At 35.2% G+C, this 21,445-nt stretch overlaps 1 protein-coding gene across 2 annotated transcripts; it reads left to right on the forward strand.

The window, feature by feature from the left end:
• Window positions 1–290: 290 nt before the first annotated feature.
• SLC46A3 (solute carrier family 46 member 3) lies at window positions 291–20,031 on the forward strand. Of its 2 annotated transcripts, XM_003764488.4 has the most exons (6): window positions 292–921; window positions 1,376–1,589; window positions 5,072–5,942; window positions 7,152–7,235; window positions 15,120–15,276; window positions 18,002–18,332. In XM_003764488.4, exons 2-6 carry the CDS (start codon window positions 1,398–1,400, stop codon window positions 18,075–18,077), a joined length of 1,380 nt encoding a protein of 459 aa, XP_003764536.1. In that variant the 5' UTR covers window positions 292–921; window positions 1,376–1,397; the 3' UTR covers window positions 18,078–18,332. The 2 variants fall into 2 exon arrangements, with proteins under 2 accessions (XP_012400661.1, XP_003764536.1); XM_012545207.3 differs by lacking the exon at window positions 15,120–15,276 and having other exon boundaries at window positions 291–921; window positions 18,002–20,031.
• Window positions 20,032–21,445: the final 1,414 nt, after the last annotated feature.

Here is a 21,445-nt window from a genome sequence, read left to right on the forward strand (position 1 = left end):
GAGTGAATGACACCTCTCCAGACCAATGGGTGGGATCGGGCAGACCGCGGGGCCCAAGTGAAAGCGAGCAACAAAGTTATCTTTGGCGCCACCCGCAGCGCTTCGTTTTGCTTCTCGAGACCCCGCCACGCTCCTCCCTCCCTGGCGTCGCTCGCAGACTCGGGGCGCGCGCCGATGCCACCTCTCGGGTCTTCTCTTGTCCGCGGGCGGGGCGACGGTAGGAGGCGGCCGAGGCTCCGATTGGGCAGAGCCGCGGCGCTGACGTCACTGTCTTTGTCGCCGTCTCCAGCGCGAGGGCGGAAAGGCTGGGGGAAGGTTCTCGGTCGGGCTCCGGTGGAACGGGGCAGAATGAGTGACAGCGCCGCTGTGGGAGCCCCGGGGAGAAGAAGGAAGTGAAAAGAGCGAAGGGGAGGGGCCAACTAAAAGGCAGGTGAGAGGGGGCCGGCCTCACCTGACAACGGGCTCGTGCATCAGCAGCTCCGGTCAGAACTTGGCTGTGTGTGCCGGGTCTTGGCTACCAGGGAGAGCCCGGGCTGGCAGCGACGGATCAGACCACCCTCTCAAACCCCCTTCCTGTAATTGTCAGTGCCCCACGCCCGGTTCGTTTGTGCGACTAGCGCGGCCCTGCGCGGCCCGGACAGGCTTAGCGGAGCCCTAGCGGAGCCCGCTGGGGCGGTGTAGCCCTGGCCCCACAGACCCGCGGCTCCAGGTGAGGCGCAGCGCTCCTCCTCCCGCTCCCGCTCCTGCTCTAGCTGCGCATGACTGAGAGCCGCTCGCATCCCGACTCACCCAGGGACAGGTGAGTCTTCGCGCTCCCAGAGCGGTTTCCACGAGCGCATCGGGAAGCGGTGGTCCTGAGCCCCAAAGATGAAACTCGCAGACTCCCGCCTCGCCTGACCAGCAGGAAGATTTGAGCTCAAGGTGAGTCTTTCAGCATAGATTTCTCCTGTAAAAAATAGGCTTTGATGCGAGGGAATGGCAAACACGCCAAGATAAATGTTTGATTGGGCAATAACTGTGCCCTGAAGGGCCCTTGTTATGTTGTGCCATAAAAACTAGTAGGTGGATTAATTATTTAAAATTAAATGAAAAGGATTTTAAAAACAGGAACATGATGGGTGGCTAGTCTGTGATGTCATTTAGTAAAAGTTGTTTCCAGATATTATTTCCAAATAGTATTTTCTCCTAAAAAACAAAAAATCTTCCAATCTGCTGAAATTCCTGCTCCTAGATAAAATAACTTCTTCTAGGTCAAGTGTCAACTTCCTAAGTTCTCCTTAATATCCCCGCTTTGTTCCACAAAACTTCAACTTTATATTTGTTTTTTTTTTTTTTAAGTAGCGATTTTACTTATTTTGTTTCTTTTTTTCTCTAGAGAATTAAATCAGATCTTCACCATGAAGAAGGTTTTGTTCATAGAACCTGCCATTTTCCTTAGTGCATTTGCGTTGTCTTTGACCAGTCCACTGACAACACAATATATTTATCAAAGGATATGGAAGGAAACAAGCAACTATAGCTATATAGATAATAGCAATATTTCTGAATGTGAAGCAAATAAAAGCAATCCAATTTATGAACTCCAAAAGGTAAGTAATAAAAAATGGAATAAAAGGTAATAATGAAAATAATTTATAATTATAAATTAACATGTAATAAAGGAGAAAATTTAACTATATACTTTCCATTATCAACAAACATTTGGGAAAGTGGGGATTAGAAGTTAGAAAGTGGGGATGTTGACTCTATGCATGAGCTATTTTGATACAATTTTAGATTCCAGAAATCACTTTCCCATCTAAACCTGATAGCCCTTGCATAATCTGGAAACAAAGGACTATGGCAGTTAGTAGAACTCTTAGGCCATTGTCTAAATATTCATTGGCTACCTCATAGAAATCAATGATTTCTTCCTCAATTTTGTTTCAGAAATGGCTCAATGGAAGAATTTCAAAGAGTAGGAAAAACATGGCTAGTGTGTCCTTTATGCCTACACTTTCTTGGCTTAAATATATATATTGGAGTATATATATATAATTTCTTGGATTAAATATATATATTGGAGTATATATATATATATATATATATAATTTCTTGGCTTAAATATATATATTGGAGTATATATATATATATATATATATATATAAAACAGACTGTAAAAAAATTTAAAAAGGAACATTCACTTAATATTTGACATTTGTATTGCATTCATAAACTTAGACTCAGACTCAGGAAAGTCTGATTTCAGATCCTGTCTTAGACACATAAGACCTGGATTACCCTATTTAAATTGGTACAAAAGAAAGACATCTGGGTTTTGTGCCAGAGAACATGGATTTCTTGAATACTAACTGTGCTCCTTAATTCCTGTCCTGTGACCTTCATGTCTGTCACTTCATTTTCTGGATCCTTCTTTCTTCATCTGTAAATTGAGTAAGTAGGACTAGTTGATATAAAAGTTTCCCTCCAATTTTAAATCTCTATTTCTAAGTTACCCAGCCTTTGTTTGATCATTAATTTTCTCATATATAAAATGAAGACAATAACATCATCTTTGTCACAGGGTTGCACAAATGCAGCAATGCAAATAAAACATACTGTGAAACTGCATTAATTACATAAATGTGAATTTCAGCTCAAGAGGTAAAGGTTGGATATATAGACCTGGGAGTTGTCTGTATGGAGATGGCAGTAAAGACTGGGAAAATGGGATGTGTGTGTGTGTGTGTGTGTGTGTGTGTCTTTTTCTTCCTTCCTCTCTATCTTTTATCTTCTTTCTTTCTCTCTTTCAATATTGTACTGAAAGTGAATCTATTAGTACATTCTCCCACTTAGATCTGTCCCTCTACATTCTGCCTTCATCTCCTGCCTACTCCAGTAAGTTTCTTTCTTTTTTCTTCCTTCCTTCCTTTTTTATTTTTCTCTTTCCCTCCCCTTTTTTGTTTCTTTCTTCTTTTCTTCCTACTTTCCTTCCTTTCTTCTTTCTTTTTCCTTTCTCTTTTAATAGTGTACTGAAAGTAAATCTGTTACTACATTCTCCCATTCAGATTTGTCACCCTACACCTTATTCCAGTAAGTTTCAGTAATGAAAAACAAAACAAAATAAAACCCCTCATATAAGCAAGGTTTTCACTGTTTGCTAGTCCTTGGAAGACTTGCCATTTCTGAAACAAAATTGAGGAAGAAATCATTGATTTCTATGATGTAGCCAATGAATATTTAGACAATGGCCTAAGAGTTCTACTAACTGCCATAGTCCTTTGTTTCCAGATTATGACTAGTCCAGATTAAGAATAGTTAAAAAACTATTCTTAATTAGGCCTATTACCAATTTCCCTGACAGAACTATTGCAGCTCTTCCCAGGGACTTAAACTGCACTATAAACCTTTGGAACAACCTGTTGACAGAAGCTAATTTTTGCCATCTTAGAAACCATTGCCACCTATTTTGTCACTCGATTTTGAACATCCTTCCTAGTTTGTAAATTATTCTGCATAGTTCCCAGTTAAGTAGTGTAGGACTTTCTTTTCTTTTCATTTTGTTTTCCTTAATAATGTTTTTTATTATCAGTATTTTGGAAGACTGGCTAAAACATCTTTTTAATCTGTTCATTTCTTTCTGGGTATGTCCCCTCCATATCTGTCAGTGCCCTTCTTAAACACATGTGTCCTTCTCTGATCTTTTCTAAGTCTCAGCCTTCTCTGTTCTTGGGCTTCTTGATCTTTCTCCTTCTGCCTTTAACTCTCTCTATGTCTCTATTTTTGTTTTGCTTATCTTTTCCATCTTTGCCTATCCCCCCACAATCTGTGTTTTTTCCTTAAACTGATAAATATACAAGTACATAACCATTTATACTGAGTAGAGGCCTTATTTAGCATATTTACATTTTTATATTACTATGAAAAACTTTTAAATTCATGTAGCATTCCACAATTATAGGCATGTTATCTTCTGTGAAGAAGCATTTTGTTGTTAAGTAGATATGACATTTGGATTCAAAATTCCTACTCTAAAGATTATACTGGCAGTAGGGACCTTGGGCAGTCGTTCTCAATGCCATGTGTAACAGGTGGTGATATTAAATTAGTAGATAGGGTTTCCTCAAGGAGTTCCTTCTACCAATGTAATTATAGGTCTGGATCAAACAAAGCAAAAACAAAATGAAACAAACAATAACTCTAACAAAACCCAAACCTCTTCTATACTTAATCTATATCAATAGTAATTAAGTCAGAGGTCGAAGCTAATTTGTGGGGTAAAAGTTTTTCTATCCTTCATTTAAATTCCATCTCAAGGAAGCTGTATTGATTTTATCTGAAAGAGAGAGATAGACAGAAAGTGCTATATATATATATATATATATATATATATATATATGTATGATTTCTAATAATGTTTCTGTACTAAAATGACTCATAGTATCATGATTAGAACCATGAATTTTTAAGAATTATTATAGTTCAGCATTAATTATGTGTCTCCCATGCCTGAAATACCTTTCCTCCTTTTCTATACCACTTGATTTCTCTGGCTTCCTTCAAGATAACTCAAATCCCACGTTCTGACAGGAGTTTTTTCATGAGTCCCTATTCTCCTACCCCATTACTACAGCCTTCCTTTCTGAAATTACTTACCAACTACTCTTTAACTATCTTGCTTGTAACTACTTATTTGTCAATATTATCTCTCCTTATAGAAAGGAATCTCCTTGAGGACAGAGACCTTATTGTTTTGTTTTTACTTTTAATTTTCTTTGCATTCCTTGCACTTAATATAGTACCTGGCACATAGTAAGCAATTAAGAAATCCTTTATGATTGATTATTTTTTGACTGAAGGTCTACCATGTTGGAAAGTGTTCACATACTAGCCTGGTGATATCTGTTAATCTGAAGTTCAGATGTGGCCACAGATGAGTTTTTGGCTATAGGAATCCATCAATGTATTATCTAAGTGTATGTCATTTGCATTAGTTCAAGAGGATGAAATTATGAATCCATTAAGTTTTAAAGTATACTAATAATACTGATTGATTACATAATTGTATTTCTTTTTTTTTTCTTCTTTGTAGGAAGTTCAAAAGAAAGCCTCTCTTTTTAGCCTTCAGATGGACTTAAGTGGTTTGATTCCTGGCATTGTGGTTACCTTCATTCTTTTATCCAGCAGTGACCAAAAAGGACGCAAAGGGCCTCTTATTTTGTCTTCTATAGGTGCTCTTGCAAGCAGCATTTGGCTTTGTTTGCTCTCATATTTAGGCTTACCTATCCAACTTTTGATAGCATCCACCTTAATCAGTGCATTTTGTGGTAATTCAACAACTTTTTTGGGAGGATGCTTTGCTTACATAGTTGACCTGTGTAAAGAAGAGAAACAAAAAACTATACGGATAGCCATCATTGACTTAATACTTGGACTTGTTACTGGATTAACAGGACTGTCTTCTGGTTACTTCATCAAAGAACTCGGTTTCGTGTGGTCATATCTTATTACTTCATTGGCTTTAGTCGTTAATTTAATATATATTGTATTTTTTCTTGAGGACCCAATTAGTGTATCTTCATCTCGGGATTCTTCCGTGTCATGGAGTAAAAATTTTAAAAGGTTATTTTTGAGAGCTTATATGCTTTTTAAAAATACTCCTGGCAAACAAAGGACTTTGCTCTGTTTGCTTCTTTTTACAATGATTACTTATTTCTTTGTAGTAATTGGGTCATCTCCTATATTTATCCTTTATGAACTGAATTCACCTCTCTGCTGGAATGAAGTCTTCATAGGATATGGCTCATCCTTAGCAAGCATATCTTTCTTGACTAGTTTTCTAGGGATATGGATTTTTTCTTACTGTCTTAAAGATATTTACATGGTCTTCATTGGAATTTTTACGACAACGGGAGGAATGGCATTGGCAGTTTTTGCCAAAACAACCCTGATGATGTTGTTGGGTAAGTTCAATTCAGTCCTTTGATACAACCACACTGAAAAAGAAAACTTTTATTATAAGAAGCCCACTGTCTGTATAATAAGGATGCGATCTAAAATGCCGCTGACTCCTTGGAATCAAAACTCAACAGGAGAGGCAAATTATCTACATGTTCTTTAAATAAAGCTCAACAAATAAGGCAGATTATCAGTAGATCAGTCAATGAATCCATTAGCTGAGGAAGACCTATACTAACCCAAAATTTAAGAAAGAAAAGATTACATTCAATTCATCACCAATTGGACAACTAAAAGAGGATTAATTGAAGAAATTTAAATACATGAACTAATCTTTCATTTCAGGCCTCAAACTTTCAAGAATGCTTGTTTTAGAGCTTTTGTTGTATATTAAAATTGTAGATTACTCCATGCCAATAAGAGTTTGTTCCAAAATTCTTATTCCATTTTTTTGCAGAACCAAAAGTATGTGCATTATGCCTAACAATCAATTAACAAATATGTAAGGGCCTATTATGTGCCTGGCATTATCTTTTCTTCTGATCTGAAAAAACTGCATTTAAAATTTTCTTGAATTACTGTACATAACAACAAATATGTGGTTGTACCAATATTTATACAAGTCCTAGCTGATGCTTAAAATATTAATGATTAGGTGATTAATGATAAACAATAAAATAAAAAGAGTCAAAATTTAGAGTTGTTAGGGCTTCATTCAATTCACAGCTTTCTCTGCTGCTCATTATCTCTATGATCTTAGACATGTTATCTAGCTTTCTTGATGCTCAGGTCCTTCATTTGCCAAATGAGAGGTTGGCCCAGATTGTTTGTTTGAACATGAAAGTAACAAGTGGCTTTTAGATGTATTTATTTTTTCAAACCAGACTAACAAACCTAATGCCAGGCACATAGTAGGATATTTACTGATTGTTTCTTAAGCTTAAGGTATACACTGATTTCAGTGGAATAACAACTCTGAAACTGTATAGTATGAAACATAGTGGCAGGATGGGAGAGGGAAGTTTGTTTTTAATCACTCAGCAGAGATTTACAGTGGGCTAAATCAAGTTAATCCTAAGGTCAGCAGAATGAGATGCTTTTAGAAGGGGAAGGGAATATACTGCAAGACAGAGTTTGGTTTGGTTTGGTTTTTAGTTAAACATTCATCAGTTTTCTAAATAAATAAATGACTTTTAATTATTTTTCCCCTCCAGTCAGGATCCCTTTCCTCTTTACCTTCATGCCTTTGTCTGTTCTTCGGTCCATGTTATCAAAAGTGGTTCCTTCTACTGAACAAGGTGAGTTTAATATATGAAAGAGATAAATTGTTCTCACTGTTTAGAGATCTGGGATTCCAGATGACAAAGAATCAGTTTATACTTCCTCTTGTTCTCCATGGCTTTTAGTTTGGGTTTATCTTTTTCTTACAACCAAACTACATTTTAATTCAAGTGGAAAACTGTTAGGGAGAGCCATGAAGGCTCTCTATTGGGGGAAGGAAGAGGAGGAAATTTATGGACCTGCAATTTGACTTCTTAAATTGTTATGTCTTGACCCTTGATGGGAATCACATAACTGAACATAAAATTATGATTATCAGTAAATGTTTGGTTTGTTTACCTATTTTGTATACCTATGTATGCATTAAAATTTCTCAGGTAAAAAGAGTCTCAAATAAAAAAAGTTTTAAGAAATCCTGGTTTAGATAACCTCCATAAAAAACTTCCTCTACTATAGCAGTTCCTCAACTGTCCTACAGTTTATAAAAACTGCCCTACAAGGTATGGAGTTTTCAGAGGTAAAGTGATTTATTCATAGTCCTATATAGATAGCATGAGTCTGAGGAAGCACTTGAACCCAAGTCTTTGTGGTCCTAAGACCAGCTCTCTATCCCCAAGAGAAGCCAATTTTACTTACTAGACTGGGATTTAAAAATCTACAACTGATATTTTTAATTACAATATTCTATGTATATATGAGAAACAGTATGATATGGTAGATAGGAACTTGACTTTGAGTTAGGAAAATCTGTCTTCATGCCCTGCCTATCACACCTAGCAGCCATATGAACCCAGTGGCCAAATCACTTCTCAGTGCCCCAACCAAGTCTCTAAGGTGGATGGTATTGACCTGCTGAAATAGAAAGAGCTCTATCAAATGATTAAATTATCAGCCTGATTTAGCTACAATATTTCTTGGAGTTTTAACATAGGGGTTCTTTCAGGAAGTGATTGGTGAATTCTTTCAGTGACCATTTTATCCTCTGGTTCCGCCAGAGGGCAGTTTTCCTTGATGATTTCTTGAAAGATGATGTCTTTTTTTCCCCATCATGGTTTTCAGGTAGTCCAATAATTCTTAAATTTTCTCTCCTGGATCTATTTTCTTTTTTTCTGTTATATTTTTAGTCTCTTTTTATATTTTGTATTTTCTTCTATTTTTTTCTTTTTTGTTGTTTTAAAGATTCTTGATGTCTTGAGGCATTCATTTGTTCAGTTCTAATTTTTAGTGAATTTTCTTTAGTTAGCTTTTTTATCTCCTTTTGCATTTGGCCAGTTGTACTTTTGAAGGAATTGTTTTGTTCATTGAATGTTTTTTTCATTACAAATTCTATTTTTAATGAATTATTCTCTTAAGTATATTCCCATTTCACCAAACGTATTTTTTAAGTTGTTTTCTTCACTCAGTTTCTGTGTTTTCTTTTCCAAACTCTCCTACAATGTTCTCATTTCCTTTCCCCATTTTTCTTTCAATTCTATTTTAACATACTTTTTGAATTCTTCCAAGAGAGCCTTTTGAGTTCCAGTTCATAATCCCCTTTGAGGTTTTATCTGGAGGGGTTTTTGCTTTTAGTGACCTCAGGGTTTGGGATCTGTTTTTCCTTGTCTCTATGATAATTATCTATAGTCAGGGCTCTTTTTGCTTTTTTGCTCATTTTTAAAGGTTGAAGTCTGATCCCAGGGCACAGGGGAGATTGCCCTGAGCTTCTTCTACAGGGTGATGGGAGCTTCATGCTGCACTGGTGCTGGTGCTGCAGGCTTCTCTCCTGCACTGGATGGGCCTGGCCAAGTGCCACTGTTATGCTGGGATTCATAGTTCACTTTGCTTTCTGTACTTGTATGGGAGGTTTCACACCTAGTCTGCTGATTTCTCTGTCTTTATGACCCAGGATAGAGTAGCCAATGCTGCTGTATTTTGGCTAAGAGCCTGCCCTTAGATTCCAAGCAGGGCCTCTCCACCCTGGGCTTCCCTGCACCATGCCTGAGCTGTGCCAGGCCTGTACTGTGCTGCATTCCCCACCACCCAATTGAGACAGACCTTTCCTGAAGTTTTTCCAAAATATCTTGTGCTAGAAATTTGTTACACTCCAAATATTTGTGGGTTCTGTTATTCCAAAGTCTCTGAAATGTTTCATTCTTCCTTATTTATAAGAAAAAGATTTTTGTGAAAATGTTGTGACTTTAAATTAAACAACAGGGAGGAAAGGAATGTTACCTACAGGTAACATGCTCTCAATATATCCTCAAGATTTCATGGATCACTATCATGTTAAAGGAAAAAAAAGTGAGAAAACAGACCACAGTGGTCATTGTGGGATTGCTGGGCACAAGACTGCAAGGGGAACTCAAACAAGGTTCCCTGGATTAGCTACTGTCCAAGGTCAGCTGTGTGTTCCTTTAGTGTATTCTTAGTCTGTATCTAATACAATCTAGCACTGAAGTGCCCCTCAACTACCGGGAAAATACAGTAAAACACTTCTCCACTGATGTTACTGACTTTTTAAAAAGCATTTTACTTGATGGTTAGTATTCTGGTGCTGCTCTTGCTGCCTAGAGAAGTTCTTCAACATATAACAGCTACATACATGTGGTGTGCTTTCTGACCCATTTCCCATCAAAAATTGAGTCCAAAACAAATGTATAATTGACCTAATGTTATTCAATCTACTCTGCCTAGTAATATTTATGAATGCAGCTAGGCATCTAGAAGTTGTTAAAAAAAGTTTTCAAGCAACTGAGGAAACTTTCTTCCTTATCAGCTGACTCAAGGAATCATCATATATATATATATATATATATATATATATATATATATATATAATAAGTAACTGGACTTTTGAATTGTATCATGTAATAATAATACCTGAAATTTTTGTTGAATTGTTTCAGTTAAAGCTGATCTTCATGACTCATTTTTGGGGGTTTTCTTGGCAAATATACTTGAATAGGTTATTTCCTTGTCAAGCTCATTTTACAGATGAAGAAAATGAGGCAAAAAGGGTTAAGTGACTTGCCCACAATTACACAATCAGTAAGTGTCTGCGATTAGATTTGAATTCAGGTCTTCCTGACTCCAATCCTGGCAAGTTATCCACTATGCCACCTGTATTTGACATTTACACATCACTTAAAGGATTGCCAATTGGTTTATTTACATTATCTAATGAGTCCCAGAACAACTCTTTGGGTTAGGTACTATAGGTATTATTGTCCATATTTTACAGATGAGAAAACTAGGTTTCAGAGAGGATTGGTGAATTGCCCATACATAGATAGCAAATACCATGCTACTTCTATTCAACAGATGTGGAAATGATGCTGAGTCGGTTTACCAAGTAGGTGCAATGAATTCTGAGGACCTGATTAGAATCTCTCATTTAAAAATTGGAGCTACAGGAAATATGGGTTGTTGTTGTTCAGTTGTGTCCAACTCTTCCTGACTCCATGGACAGTTTAGTCCGTGGGATTTTCTTTATAAAACTATGAAGGTGGTTTGCCATTTCCTTTCCCAGTGGATTAGGCAAACATAGCTTAAGTGACTTGCCCAGGGTCATACAGTTAATAAATGTCTTAAGCCAGATTTGAAATCAGGTCTTCCTGACTCCAAGCCTAGCATTCTTATCCACTGAGTAGATAGCTGCCTCTTAAATATGGAATTTAATTTTACCTCCTGAAAACAGCTCTGTGTGTGTGTGTATGTGTGTGTGTGTGTATGCATGAGTGTGAGAGACACACAGAGAGAGAGAGAGATACATTTGTAAAAATAACCAAGATACAATAATAAAGGTTATTTTTCTGTTTTTTTAATAGTTCTTTAAAACTGTCTTGCCCCAGGTATAAATAACTTGGATGTCATGTAAAAGCCATTGGTAAACAGAAGTTAACCCACATTTTAAGAGATGTTGAATAACTAGAAATAATCTCCTCCCATCTATAAATCCACATGTATTTGTTCCAGTTTTATTGTTGCTATTAGTCAACAAGATTTATTAAGCATTTACTTTGTAGCAGGCTCTGTGTTAAATATTGGGGATTCCAAGAAAGACAAAAATAGTCCCCACAAGGGGACCACATTCTAAAGGGGAAGACAACATGTAAATAACTAGGTACATATGAAATATAAAGGATGACAATGATATTGTAAACCTGAGTGACTGGGGGTGGGAGTTGAGGGGAGAGAAAAATTCTGTTTTGTACATGTTTAGTTTGAGATAGCTCTGGGACATTAATTTGGAAATTCCCTTTAGGCAGTTGGCATTACCAGGCTAGTGTACCTGGGAGATTAGAAATGGATAAATCTGGGAATTCTCTGAATAGAGATGATAACTGAACTGGAGCTGATTAGATCACCAAGGCAGATAGTATAAAGAGAAAAGAGAAGAGTTTTAAGAGACACATTCCACCCTGTCCCTGCCATTTCATAATGCTCTGTACAATTTCTGAAGAGATTGATAACTGTTAGCAGGAGAATCAGGATTTACTGAATAAGTAGTCAATATTTCCCATTGGCATATGGTAAGCTCTTAAAAAAACCTTTGTTGCATTAATTTGACTTCCTAGAGTGAAGAAAAAAGAACCCAGGATAATTTTAAGATTATTATTTTAAACTAATTTGCTATATATTTTACACTATATAAGTTATTGGAATAGGAGCATCTGAGAGGAGCATGTTTTTTCCAGTGCCTTATGAAATGTGGCATTATAAAATAGATTTATTTGAGGAATGATCTACTCTAGGGAGAATTTATTAAGTTTCTACTTTTACTACAAGGGCAGCTAAGTAGCAGAGTAGATAGATGTTAAGCAGAGTCAAGAAGATTCATCTTCTAAATTCAAATCTGTTTTATATACTCATTAGCTGGGTGATGCTGAGTAAATCATTTAACTGTCTCATTTTCCCTCGTCTATAAAATGAGTCGGAGAAGAAAATGACATACCACTCCAGTATCTTTGCCAAGAAGTGGGGTCACAAAGAGTCGGACTTGATTAAACAACAAAAATTTTTACTACTTGCCAAATTATTTGCATTTTTTTCCTTTGTTTCATGGGCTAGCAATGAGCCTCCTCACGATTAGGCTTATCCTGTGGACACAAATCCAGTACAATCACTGGGAGTGTGCTCGATCTCTAAGCTCTTCTGCTCTAGAAGAACCTACCTGTTGTTTTGCAGCATCTGTGACCTCGTTAATAATAATTACAATAGTTACTATCCACATAGAGCTTACTGTGTGCCAGGCACTAGTTGCTTAACAATTACTATCTCTTTTGATCCTCACAACCATGGGAGTGGGAAAAAGTATTATCCCCATTTTTACAAATGAGAAAACTGGGGCAAGTAGAGGTTAAGTGGCCTGCCTAAACTTATATATGCAGAAAGTATCTCAAGTTGGATTTGAACCCTGATTGCATTTCACCATCTAGTGCCCTATCATTGATATAAGAGTGCTTCTCTCAGTGACACAGGTTTCTATCTATACACACCTTCGGTTGTGCAACTTTTTGCCCTCCAGATCTGTCATGGCTATCTACCCGTCATGCTAGAGCTCCTCTATTCTCTCAACACTGTGAGAGGCCAGTGGAGTGCAGGAGCTGTCTGTTGCTTCTCTCTTATTCTTATTCCATGACTCGCTCATTTTCTTAATACATCTCCCTGATGACTTCCTTTAAGATGCCAGCCTGGGGAGGCTAAGGCTGATGGGTTGGTTGAGATCAGTAGCCTGAATCAGGCTAAGCCAATTAGGTATCCAAAGTTCAGCATTAAAACGAAGAGTCCATCGCAGTGGGGACTTCCAGGTTGTTGAAAGGAAAACAAGCTAGCCCAGGTCAGATATCCTGTGACAGTCAGACTGGGTTTGAGACTGTGAACCGCCACTACATGTGTTAGCCAGTGTGAAACAGGGAGACCCAACCTTTAAATAAAAAACAAATGTTTCCTTCCCTTGTTCCACTCTTTGTTGGTTACAAATAATTGTGAACTACTTAGAACCTCACCATTTTATTCTTTGAAGAACTACTGGGTTTCATGATTTGCAGCTATCCCAGGAGAACACTGGCATCATTAAAAACACTATACAATTTTCTACTGTGCGTTTTGTCTATTCATAATGTCTGTCTAAGATATGTATGTTAATGGGTGAGCTCATGGGTTTTCTATACCACTTCATATAAGACAATAGGCATTATTCATAGACTTTTTTTTTTTTTTTTTTTTTTACCATGTGGGTAAAGGCTAAGTTCATTTTGAATCAGTATGAACATCACTTAGGAGGCTTTGCAGTATTCTGGGATTTTAAATAAACAAGACAATCTTAACCACAATGCAATCATGTAGAAAATCTCACCAACTATAGGAAGTCCCTCCCACTTGTAATTTGCACTGGATCTGATTCATGAAAGTGATAAATACTTTTGGCAAGCTGCTGTCTCTCTATTTCAGTGCTTCTTAATTTTTTTCCATTTGCGACCCCTTTTGCCCAAGAAATGTTTATGCCACCTCAGGTATAGTGATATATAAAATTGGTATGAAAATCAAACATTTATTGATAATAAATTGTAAATAAATTTACTTTAAAACAATTCCAATTCTTTGGTATACATATAATTTTAATTTACTAAAGATGAAAACAGATTTGCATACTAATGAGATAGATGTGCTGGTTTATTTTTACATAAAGAATTAAATCTTTTCATTATTTGATACTGCAGGATGCAGAACATCTTCAACATTTTTCAGAATTAATCGATATATTCATATTTTGCGGCCTCCCCTGTTCACATAACTTTATTTGGGGTTTCAATCTATAGTTTAAGAAGCTTTGCCCCATATTATACCTTGTTTACTATAATCAAGCATATGCATTAATGGGACATACTTTGTTGGGGAAGAACATTTTGTTCTTTTAGAATAGCTAACAAACAAAAGCCCAGGAGGGTTCCTGGTATTCCATATAACTTTCAGCCAGCTGTGTTACTGTAAAGATGTGGTCTACTATGGAATACCTTGGATAGATTAATATTTTGTAGAGATAGGAAAGTAGGCACATTTTTATTGTTTCAATTGCTTTTTATCGGGAAAAGGTAATGGAGTCTCAAATGATTTCCAACCATTTGTTACATACTACCCTTTCAAATACCTCAAGAATTGACCACTTAGAAGTTTTTAATAACTTGTGCCTCCTTCATGGACCTCACCTGTACATCCTTGGTCTAGGTCATCTTTGTTTTATTTAGTACCATTTCTACTTCTCATTATAGAATACTAAAAATATTGGGAAGTTAGGATCCAAATGTGATACTGGCATTGATGGGAAAAAAGTTTGTTATGGAAATATTTGTAGATTTTATTCATTTATGTATGTTTTTGTTTTCCTTTATAAATACTTAATCCTTAAATTAGATACTTCAGGAAGGGAAATCTGCTTTTGAGATTTGCTGGCTAGAGATAGAAAAATATTTTAAAAAGAGTCACATCAGCTTTATCAGTTAATAAATGGCAGAAATGGGATTCAGAATGTGTGCTTGGAGGTCAGAGGCAAGTGATAAGGATAAGGATTTCTGGTGGGATTGGAGAAGCAAAAAAAAAAAAAATCTACTTATTTTGTAATTTTTCAGGAAAGCAGCTGTTCAAACTAAAAAGTTATGACCAAATTTATGACTTATTTTGGCTATTTTAATAACTACCCATGCTTACATGATTTTCAAAGATAAACCTGCTTTGTATGAAATCCTTCTTTAGTGAAAAGCATCATAGCAACATTTATGATGTTTATGAGAGTTTAATGATCTAAAAGATGCTAAAATCAAGGAATTCAGTAGGTAATTGGACTAGATATTTTCTGATCCCTTTCTGAGCAATTTCACCTCACTGAGTATATTCTTTCAATGCAGTCATTTTTTTTCCCCCAGGTACCTTGTTTGCTTGTATTGCTTTCTTAGAGACGCTGGTTGGAGTTATTGCAGTTTCTGCTTTTAATGGCATTTATTCGGCCACTGTTGCTTGGTTTTCAGGATTCACTTTTCTGCTTTCAGCTGGCCTTTTATTAATTCCAGGAATCAGTCTATGGTATGTCAATATTTAAAAATTGTTTAATTTAAGAATATGAAATTCAGAATAAGAATGTTAAAGTCTTTTGATCTAGACTATCAATTAATTCACATAATTTGTACAAGTTATATATTACAATATACTCTTCTCAAGAATTTTTAGCTTTAATAAAATTTGTAATTTTAGAATGGAAGAAAAAAGATTAAGACATAGATGTCAGAGATAATAGTAGAAAGAAAAATATGGGGGACACAAATAAGTTAACTATTATCTCCTTAAATATAGCAAAAATTATTTGATATTTGAAAACTATAGGAAAGAACTTTAATATCTAATTCAACCTTTGACAAATCTTTTAAGCTTTCATCGCTACAATTTCCCTTCTGTGAAATAAGGAGGTTGGAACTTTAATTCTGTTTTGAATATGCTACTCTTAAGGATATTGATTTCATAGAAAATATTTCAAATAATATCCCCAGCCTGAATTCAACCTGGATTCTTGACTAAATTTATAAAAACAGATAGTTCACTGGGCAAGCTATCAGGAGATCTGAATTTTCTTTCAAGATCAAGCATTAGTGGATTTGTACAAGGTGTTATCTTTATATTTGAATATTAAAAAGAAAAGAGTCATAGATTTAGAGTTATAAGACCCTTAGAACACCATTGAATACAACTCCTTCAATTTATACATGAAGAAGTACAAAGAAGTTAAGGGACTCACCAATGGTCACACAGTTAGTAGGATGTAATGTTGAAGGGGGGGGATTTGAAGTTCTGTCTTCTTGACTCCAGATTCAGTGCCCTATACCCTACATACATAAATCCTACATAATGAGAAATTATTGAAGAATCAAGATCAGAAGGATGAACATAAAAGTAGATCTATATTTCCTTTTGTTTTCCAGATACTCCAAACCATCTATCATCTGGATAAGTGACAGCTAGAAAAGGAGAGACTATTTATAGTATTATTGATATCCAGTGTAGTTTAAAAACAGATATAAAGTCACACTATACCATGGACCTAGAAAATCAGTTAAAGAAGCATAGCTATGTGTAGATCTATAGATATGTATTATTTATATATTGTATGTATATATATATATATATGTGTGTGTGTATGTATGTATATTTTTGTATGAAATCCCTCTTTAGTGAAAAGCATCATAGCAACATTTATGAGAGTTTAATGATCTAAAAGTTTCTAAAATCAAGGAATTCAGTAGGTAATTGGACTAGATTTTTTCTGATCCCTTTCTGAACAATTTCACCCCACTGAGTACATTCTTTCAATGCAGTTATTTGTTTTTCCCCCAGGAACCTTGTTTGCTTGTATATTTGTCATACTATAGTCAGAGAATTGAACTAGACAGTAAGTTGTCTCTGCTCCACTGGAAGTGGTGGATAATTTGGCAGAAATGTACATGGGATGTGACATTTATAAGGGAAGCCAATAATTAGAATCATGTTCTAGGATTTTCTTTCCCCCGAAATCTGTAGTTTTTAGAGGGCAGGCAACATGCTTCTTGTGTTCTGGCTTACTAGACAAAAAGCCTGGACGGGTTCTTGATTATTGAGATATTATTTAGTTGTTTTCAGTCGTATTCAACTTACTGTGACCCCACTTGGGATTTTCTTAGCAAAGATACTAGAGTAGCTTGCCATTTTCTTCTCCAGACCATTTTACAGTTGAGGAAACTGAGGCAGAGTTAAATGACTTGCCAGGATCAGACATCTACTAAGTGTCTGAAGCCAGATTTGAACTCTGGTTTTCCTGATTCCAGATTTGGAACTCCACCCATTTTGCCACATAGACACCCAACAGACATATTACATTGGTTTAAAAAAAATAAAAATTCTGCTCAGTTTCATTGGAAATTATTCTAATTGGAAGTCATTATTCTTTCTATGATGATGTATAGTGTTTTTATTTTGTTAAACATTCCCCAATTACATTTTAAATTTTTTTACATTTAATTTTTATTTTTTCTCCATTACATGTAAACAAAATTATTTTTTTTTAATTGAGCTCCAAATTCTCTCTTCTTCCCTTCTCCCAGTAAGAAGGCAATGTGATATAGATTCAACATTTGTAGTCATGCAAAATATTTCCATATTAACTGTTGAAAAACTTTAAATACATGATATAGAAGCCATCTATATCAATAATCTATGGAATCTTACCTAAAGATGAGATCAATGAAAAAGGTTTCCTGAAATTTTTTAACCCCTACAAAGCTAAAATGTGCTTATTAAATAAGTGTTAGAGATGCTCAGATGGAAAATAAAAGTTGAACCGGCTCTTCTGTCAAAGGAGACAGGCAATGAATGGAGGATAATAGGGTTTTGCATTTGGAACTTGAAAGGAACTTAGAAATCATTGATCCCAGCTACTACATTTTGCAGATGAGGAAACTAAACTCTAGGCTCACAAACATTTTTTAAGTCACCCAGTAGGATGGGATTTGAATCCAAGTCTTTTAAGTTCTAGTCGTATATTCTATCTATCTTTCTTCTTTCCTTCCTATTTCATATATGAGCCTTTTTTCATTTTTCTCCAAGATAGTGTCATTTTGAATAAAATATAGTTAACTATGTATGCCTCCATACTGAATAACTTCATAAGATTTTTGACTAGGATAGGTGGAATGTCAATTCTTGACAGACTCAGTGGATTGTTTTGTTTATTTGAAAATTTTTTGTTCATTCATTTATTCATTTGCTTTTTTTGTTTTTGCAGTGTTATAATGTGTACTAGTTGGGATGAAGAAGACCGTGCACTTCTTATAGAAGAATCCAGGGAAGATGTCAACTGAACCACTATGATTTTTTACTTATTCATTGGCATTGTCGTATGCTCTACCTCTACACTAAATGAAGCGTTGGAGCACGTAGTTCTCTACCACACTGTTAACTAACTTGCTGTTCATTAGAAAATAAGTCCCTATCAATCAGGGACCATGTTTTCATTTTGCACTAATTTTTATGGGATGCTATCTATACACATTGAGCACTTAGTATTAGAGTGATGCTTACAATGATGCTTTAATACCAGTACAGGGATGGAATTTTTCAATGAGCTGCTGTTGCTGCTTTTTTAAAAAATATATAAATATATAAAAAAGGGATGTAAAACATAAGGGCCCAAAGAAGCCACCAAAACCCCAAATTGTGAATTCCAATCCTGTGATGTCAGTGTTCATCTCCTGAACAAAATACATACCATCTCTGTACCTTGGGCTTTTCATCTGTGTTGTTTATAAGGCAATACTGGCCTATCTCTCAGGGATATTTAGATGAATAATTAATGAAAATACTAATATGACATAGCAGCATTCAGTACCTGCTATGATGTTTTATACTGATCTTAACAAATATTTACTGAATTTGTTTCTATTGGCAGTTACAATTTGGAACAAAATCAGCTAAATGGAGCTAAAATTAGCTATGGTTATGTTATGGCTAACCCAAATTTGGTTGTTAAATCCAAAATTGACGAGCTTTCTGAGCACTATGGTATTTAAAATTTTTTTCCCAAAAGTATGTTTTATTAATAATCTTGATTATACTTCTAATTTTGCATATAGGGATGCTTTGAAAATGGCAATGTGGGCTTGTAAAATAAATTTTTAAAGCATTTTGAAAAATAAACTGAAAAATGTGAAGCAACTTCTTTTGTATGACTATATGCTATTCTTTTCTCCAACTTACAAAAAAAATTTGAAAGGTAAATTATACAGTATTAAAGTTTCTTAACAAATTCAACATATTCAGGTTTTACAAATCACATCTATTTTTTAACTTTCTAAAACCTTTCATCCATTGCTGCTTAGTGAAAGGACTGCATTTGGAATCTTAGCCTGAAGATCATGAGAATGAGGTCTTAATACCTTTTTGACAGTTTTGAAATCACCTCACAAGAAAATCTCAGATGACTGAAATGGCTAAACAAGAGTACCTCCACTATCAATCCAAGATCTGAGAAACGTGTCATCCTCAAACCGTCTCATACAATGCACTGTCTTGCCAAAATTATTTAAAATTCACAAAGCTAAGTATAATAGAAACAAATATTAATTTTCAACTGATTTTTTGGGGGTAAGTTTGTAGCATGTATACTTCTGTGATTATTAAAGCTTGAAACTAAAGAGATTTTTGGGATACCTTGAAGAACAACCCATGGGGAAAGTAATGTTAATACATATTTCTTTAGTGTTTACTTTGCTGTGTAGGACTTAACACATAACCACAGAGTGATTATTAAATAACTTATTAAATCTATTTCTAAAAAAATCTATTAGGCCACTTGTATTTTCATAGTTGTATGATAACCACACTGGCTATATATATGAGATCTGACAATAACCATCCTGGTTTATGTGTCATATAGCAATATATAATAATATAATTTGCTAGCTTACATAAACTGAATTATTAATTCCTCAAGAATAGACTTTTCTAATTCATCCTATGTTCTAGTAGTGCTTATTTTTCAGAAAGTAGTTAGATGTTTGCTAGTAATCAGAGATGTAACACGGCCAAAACAATTGGGGCTTTGTCTCATGTCACCAGAATTTAGAAGATGCAAAAATTGGACAGATACTCTATAGCATTAAAGCCAGTAGTCACTCGTCTTCATTCCTGCTCAATAGAATGTATTAATTACTTTTTTGCATTATTTTCAGAATTACAAAGTTGCTTTGAGGGCACTTGTTGAATTGCTTGCTTTGGGTGCCAACATTATTTATTAAAATAAAATAACTTGGGGAAAAAAAGAGAACTGTATCTTTAGATTTTACTTCTCCCTTCTCCCCAAGACAAGGTTCTTTTATGCTTTTCTAAAGTCTTTTGGAATGTGGGGACATGATCACCACAATAATTACATAGTAATTGTGTCATCTTCTATTTCTTCTTGCTTTCCCTCCTATCCTACTCTTCTGAGTCAAAACAAGAGCACATCACATATAGTACAGATCTTCAAACGTTTTTTGTTTTCATCATTGGTTTATTTTGTATCTAGCAAATCTTAAAGCAAAAACCATGACTATCTTATAGTGAAGTAGACTCTGGAGTTCAAAAATGAATCATGCAATTAGATTGAGATGATTTCTAATGTATGTCCATCTCTACATATCTTTGTAATTTCACACATTCTATAAGAAATTTATCTTGGGAGGATTAAAATCAAATCACTGTTCTGAACATAAATAATACTAGCTAAGTTTAAATCAGATCATAACTGGCTGACTTCCACACTCTGCTAAAGTAAAGCCACCCCAACTGCACAACCTATAAAACTGATTTTTGTCACAGATGAACAGCATATCTTCTTACCCCAATTCAACGAGATCATAATCCTTAAAAAAAATACAAGACATAGTGCAGCTAACAAAGTATGTTGCCCACTGGTCCTCATAATAAAATCAAAAGGAAAAATGCTCTGCAGCTAAACTTTACAAGAGGACTTTTATTTTTTACCTTAAATGGGCTGAAAATGTAATTTAAAATGTTTCCAAATTAGAAAGTTAACAAATAACTCAATAATTGTTTATTAGAATCATTCCTAAATTCTGTCTAGCTCAGACTTAAAACGAATTGAAGGCTAGCAGTTGATTGCTAATTAAAATTATAATCAAAGCAGTTGCAATAAAAGTAGCTAATTTATTTAACACTGAAACATTTGTTTAAAAAAAATTGTGGTAGGTAGAGGCTATTATTATCCCTGTTTTGTAGGCAAGGGAACAGACAGTTTACACCAGAGACAATCAGCTAATATCTGTGATCTAGCTGCGTAGGACAAGAATTCAAATTGTAGACAATTTAAGTACTAATTTTGTCAGGTTCAAGTCAGATAACATAGTGAAAAGCTATTCACTTTCCTGACGTAATTAACAATTTAGAAAACACTGACTTAATTCAACTAACTGATCTGAATCAATCTACTTCAATGCTCAAATATAACTGGTAGATTCAATATAGCTTCCTAAAAAATCCAGAATAAAAATGCAAATAGTAACCATCCTCCCTTCCAAACATGCCATTTTCTATTATCTTAGCTTTTTACAATTATTTCATGTTTTTGGCTATTAACAAATATCTAATTCCCAACAAAGTAGCAAATCCACTTATCATCTTTTATTTTGTAAATGTTAATATCAATTTTTAAAAATTCTGAATTATATAT

The sequence above is a fragment of the Sarcophilus harrisii genome, chromosome 3 (assembly GCF_902635505.1).
Source record: "Sarcophilus harrisii chromosome 3, mSarHar1.11, whole genome shotgun sequence".
NCBI classification, from domain to species: Eukaryota; Metazoa; Chordata; class Mammalia; order Dasyuromorphia; family Dasyuridae; genus Sarcophilus; species Sarcophilus harrisii.

Bases quoted from the DNA above. Each gene is read 5' to 3' on its own strand.
- SLC46A3 (XM_003764488.4), top strand. From the start codon at position 1,398: ATGAAGAAGGTTTTGTTCATAGAACCTGCCATTTTCCTTAGTGCATTT. The intron at 5,943-7,151 runs GTAAGTTCAATT...TTTCCCCTCCAG, and splicing joins AACCCTGATGATGTTGTTGG to TCAGGATCCCTTTCCTCTTT. The intron at 7,236-15,119 runs GTGAGTTTAATA...TTTTTCCCCCAG, and splicing joins GGTTCCTTCTACTGAACAAG to GTACCTTGTTTGCTTGTATT.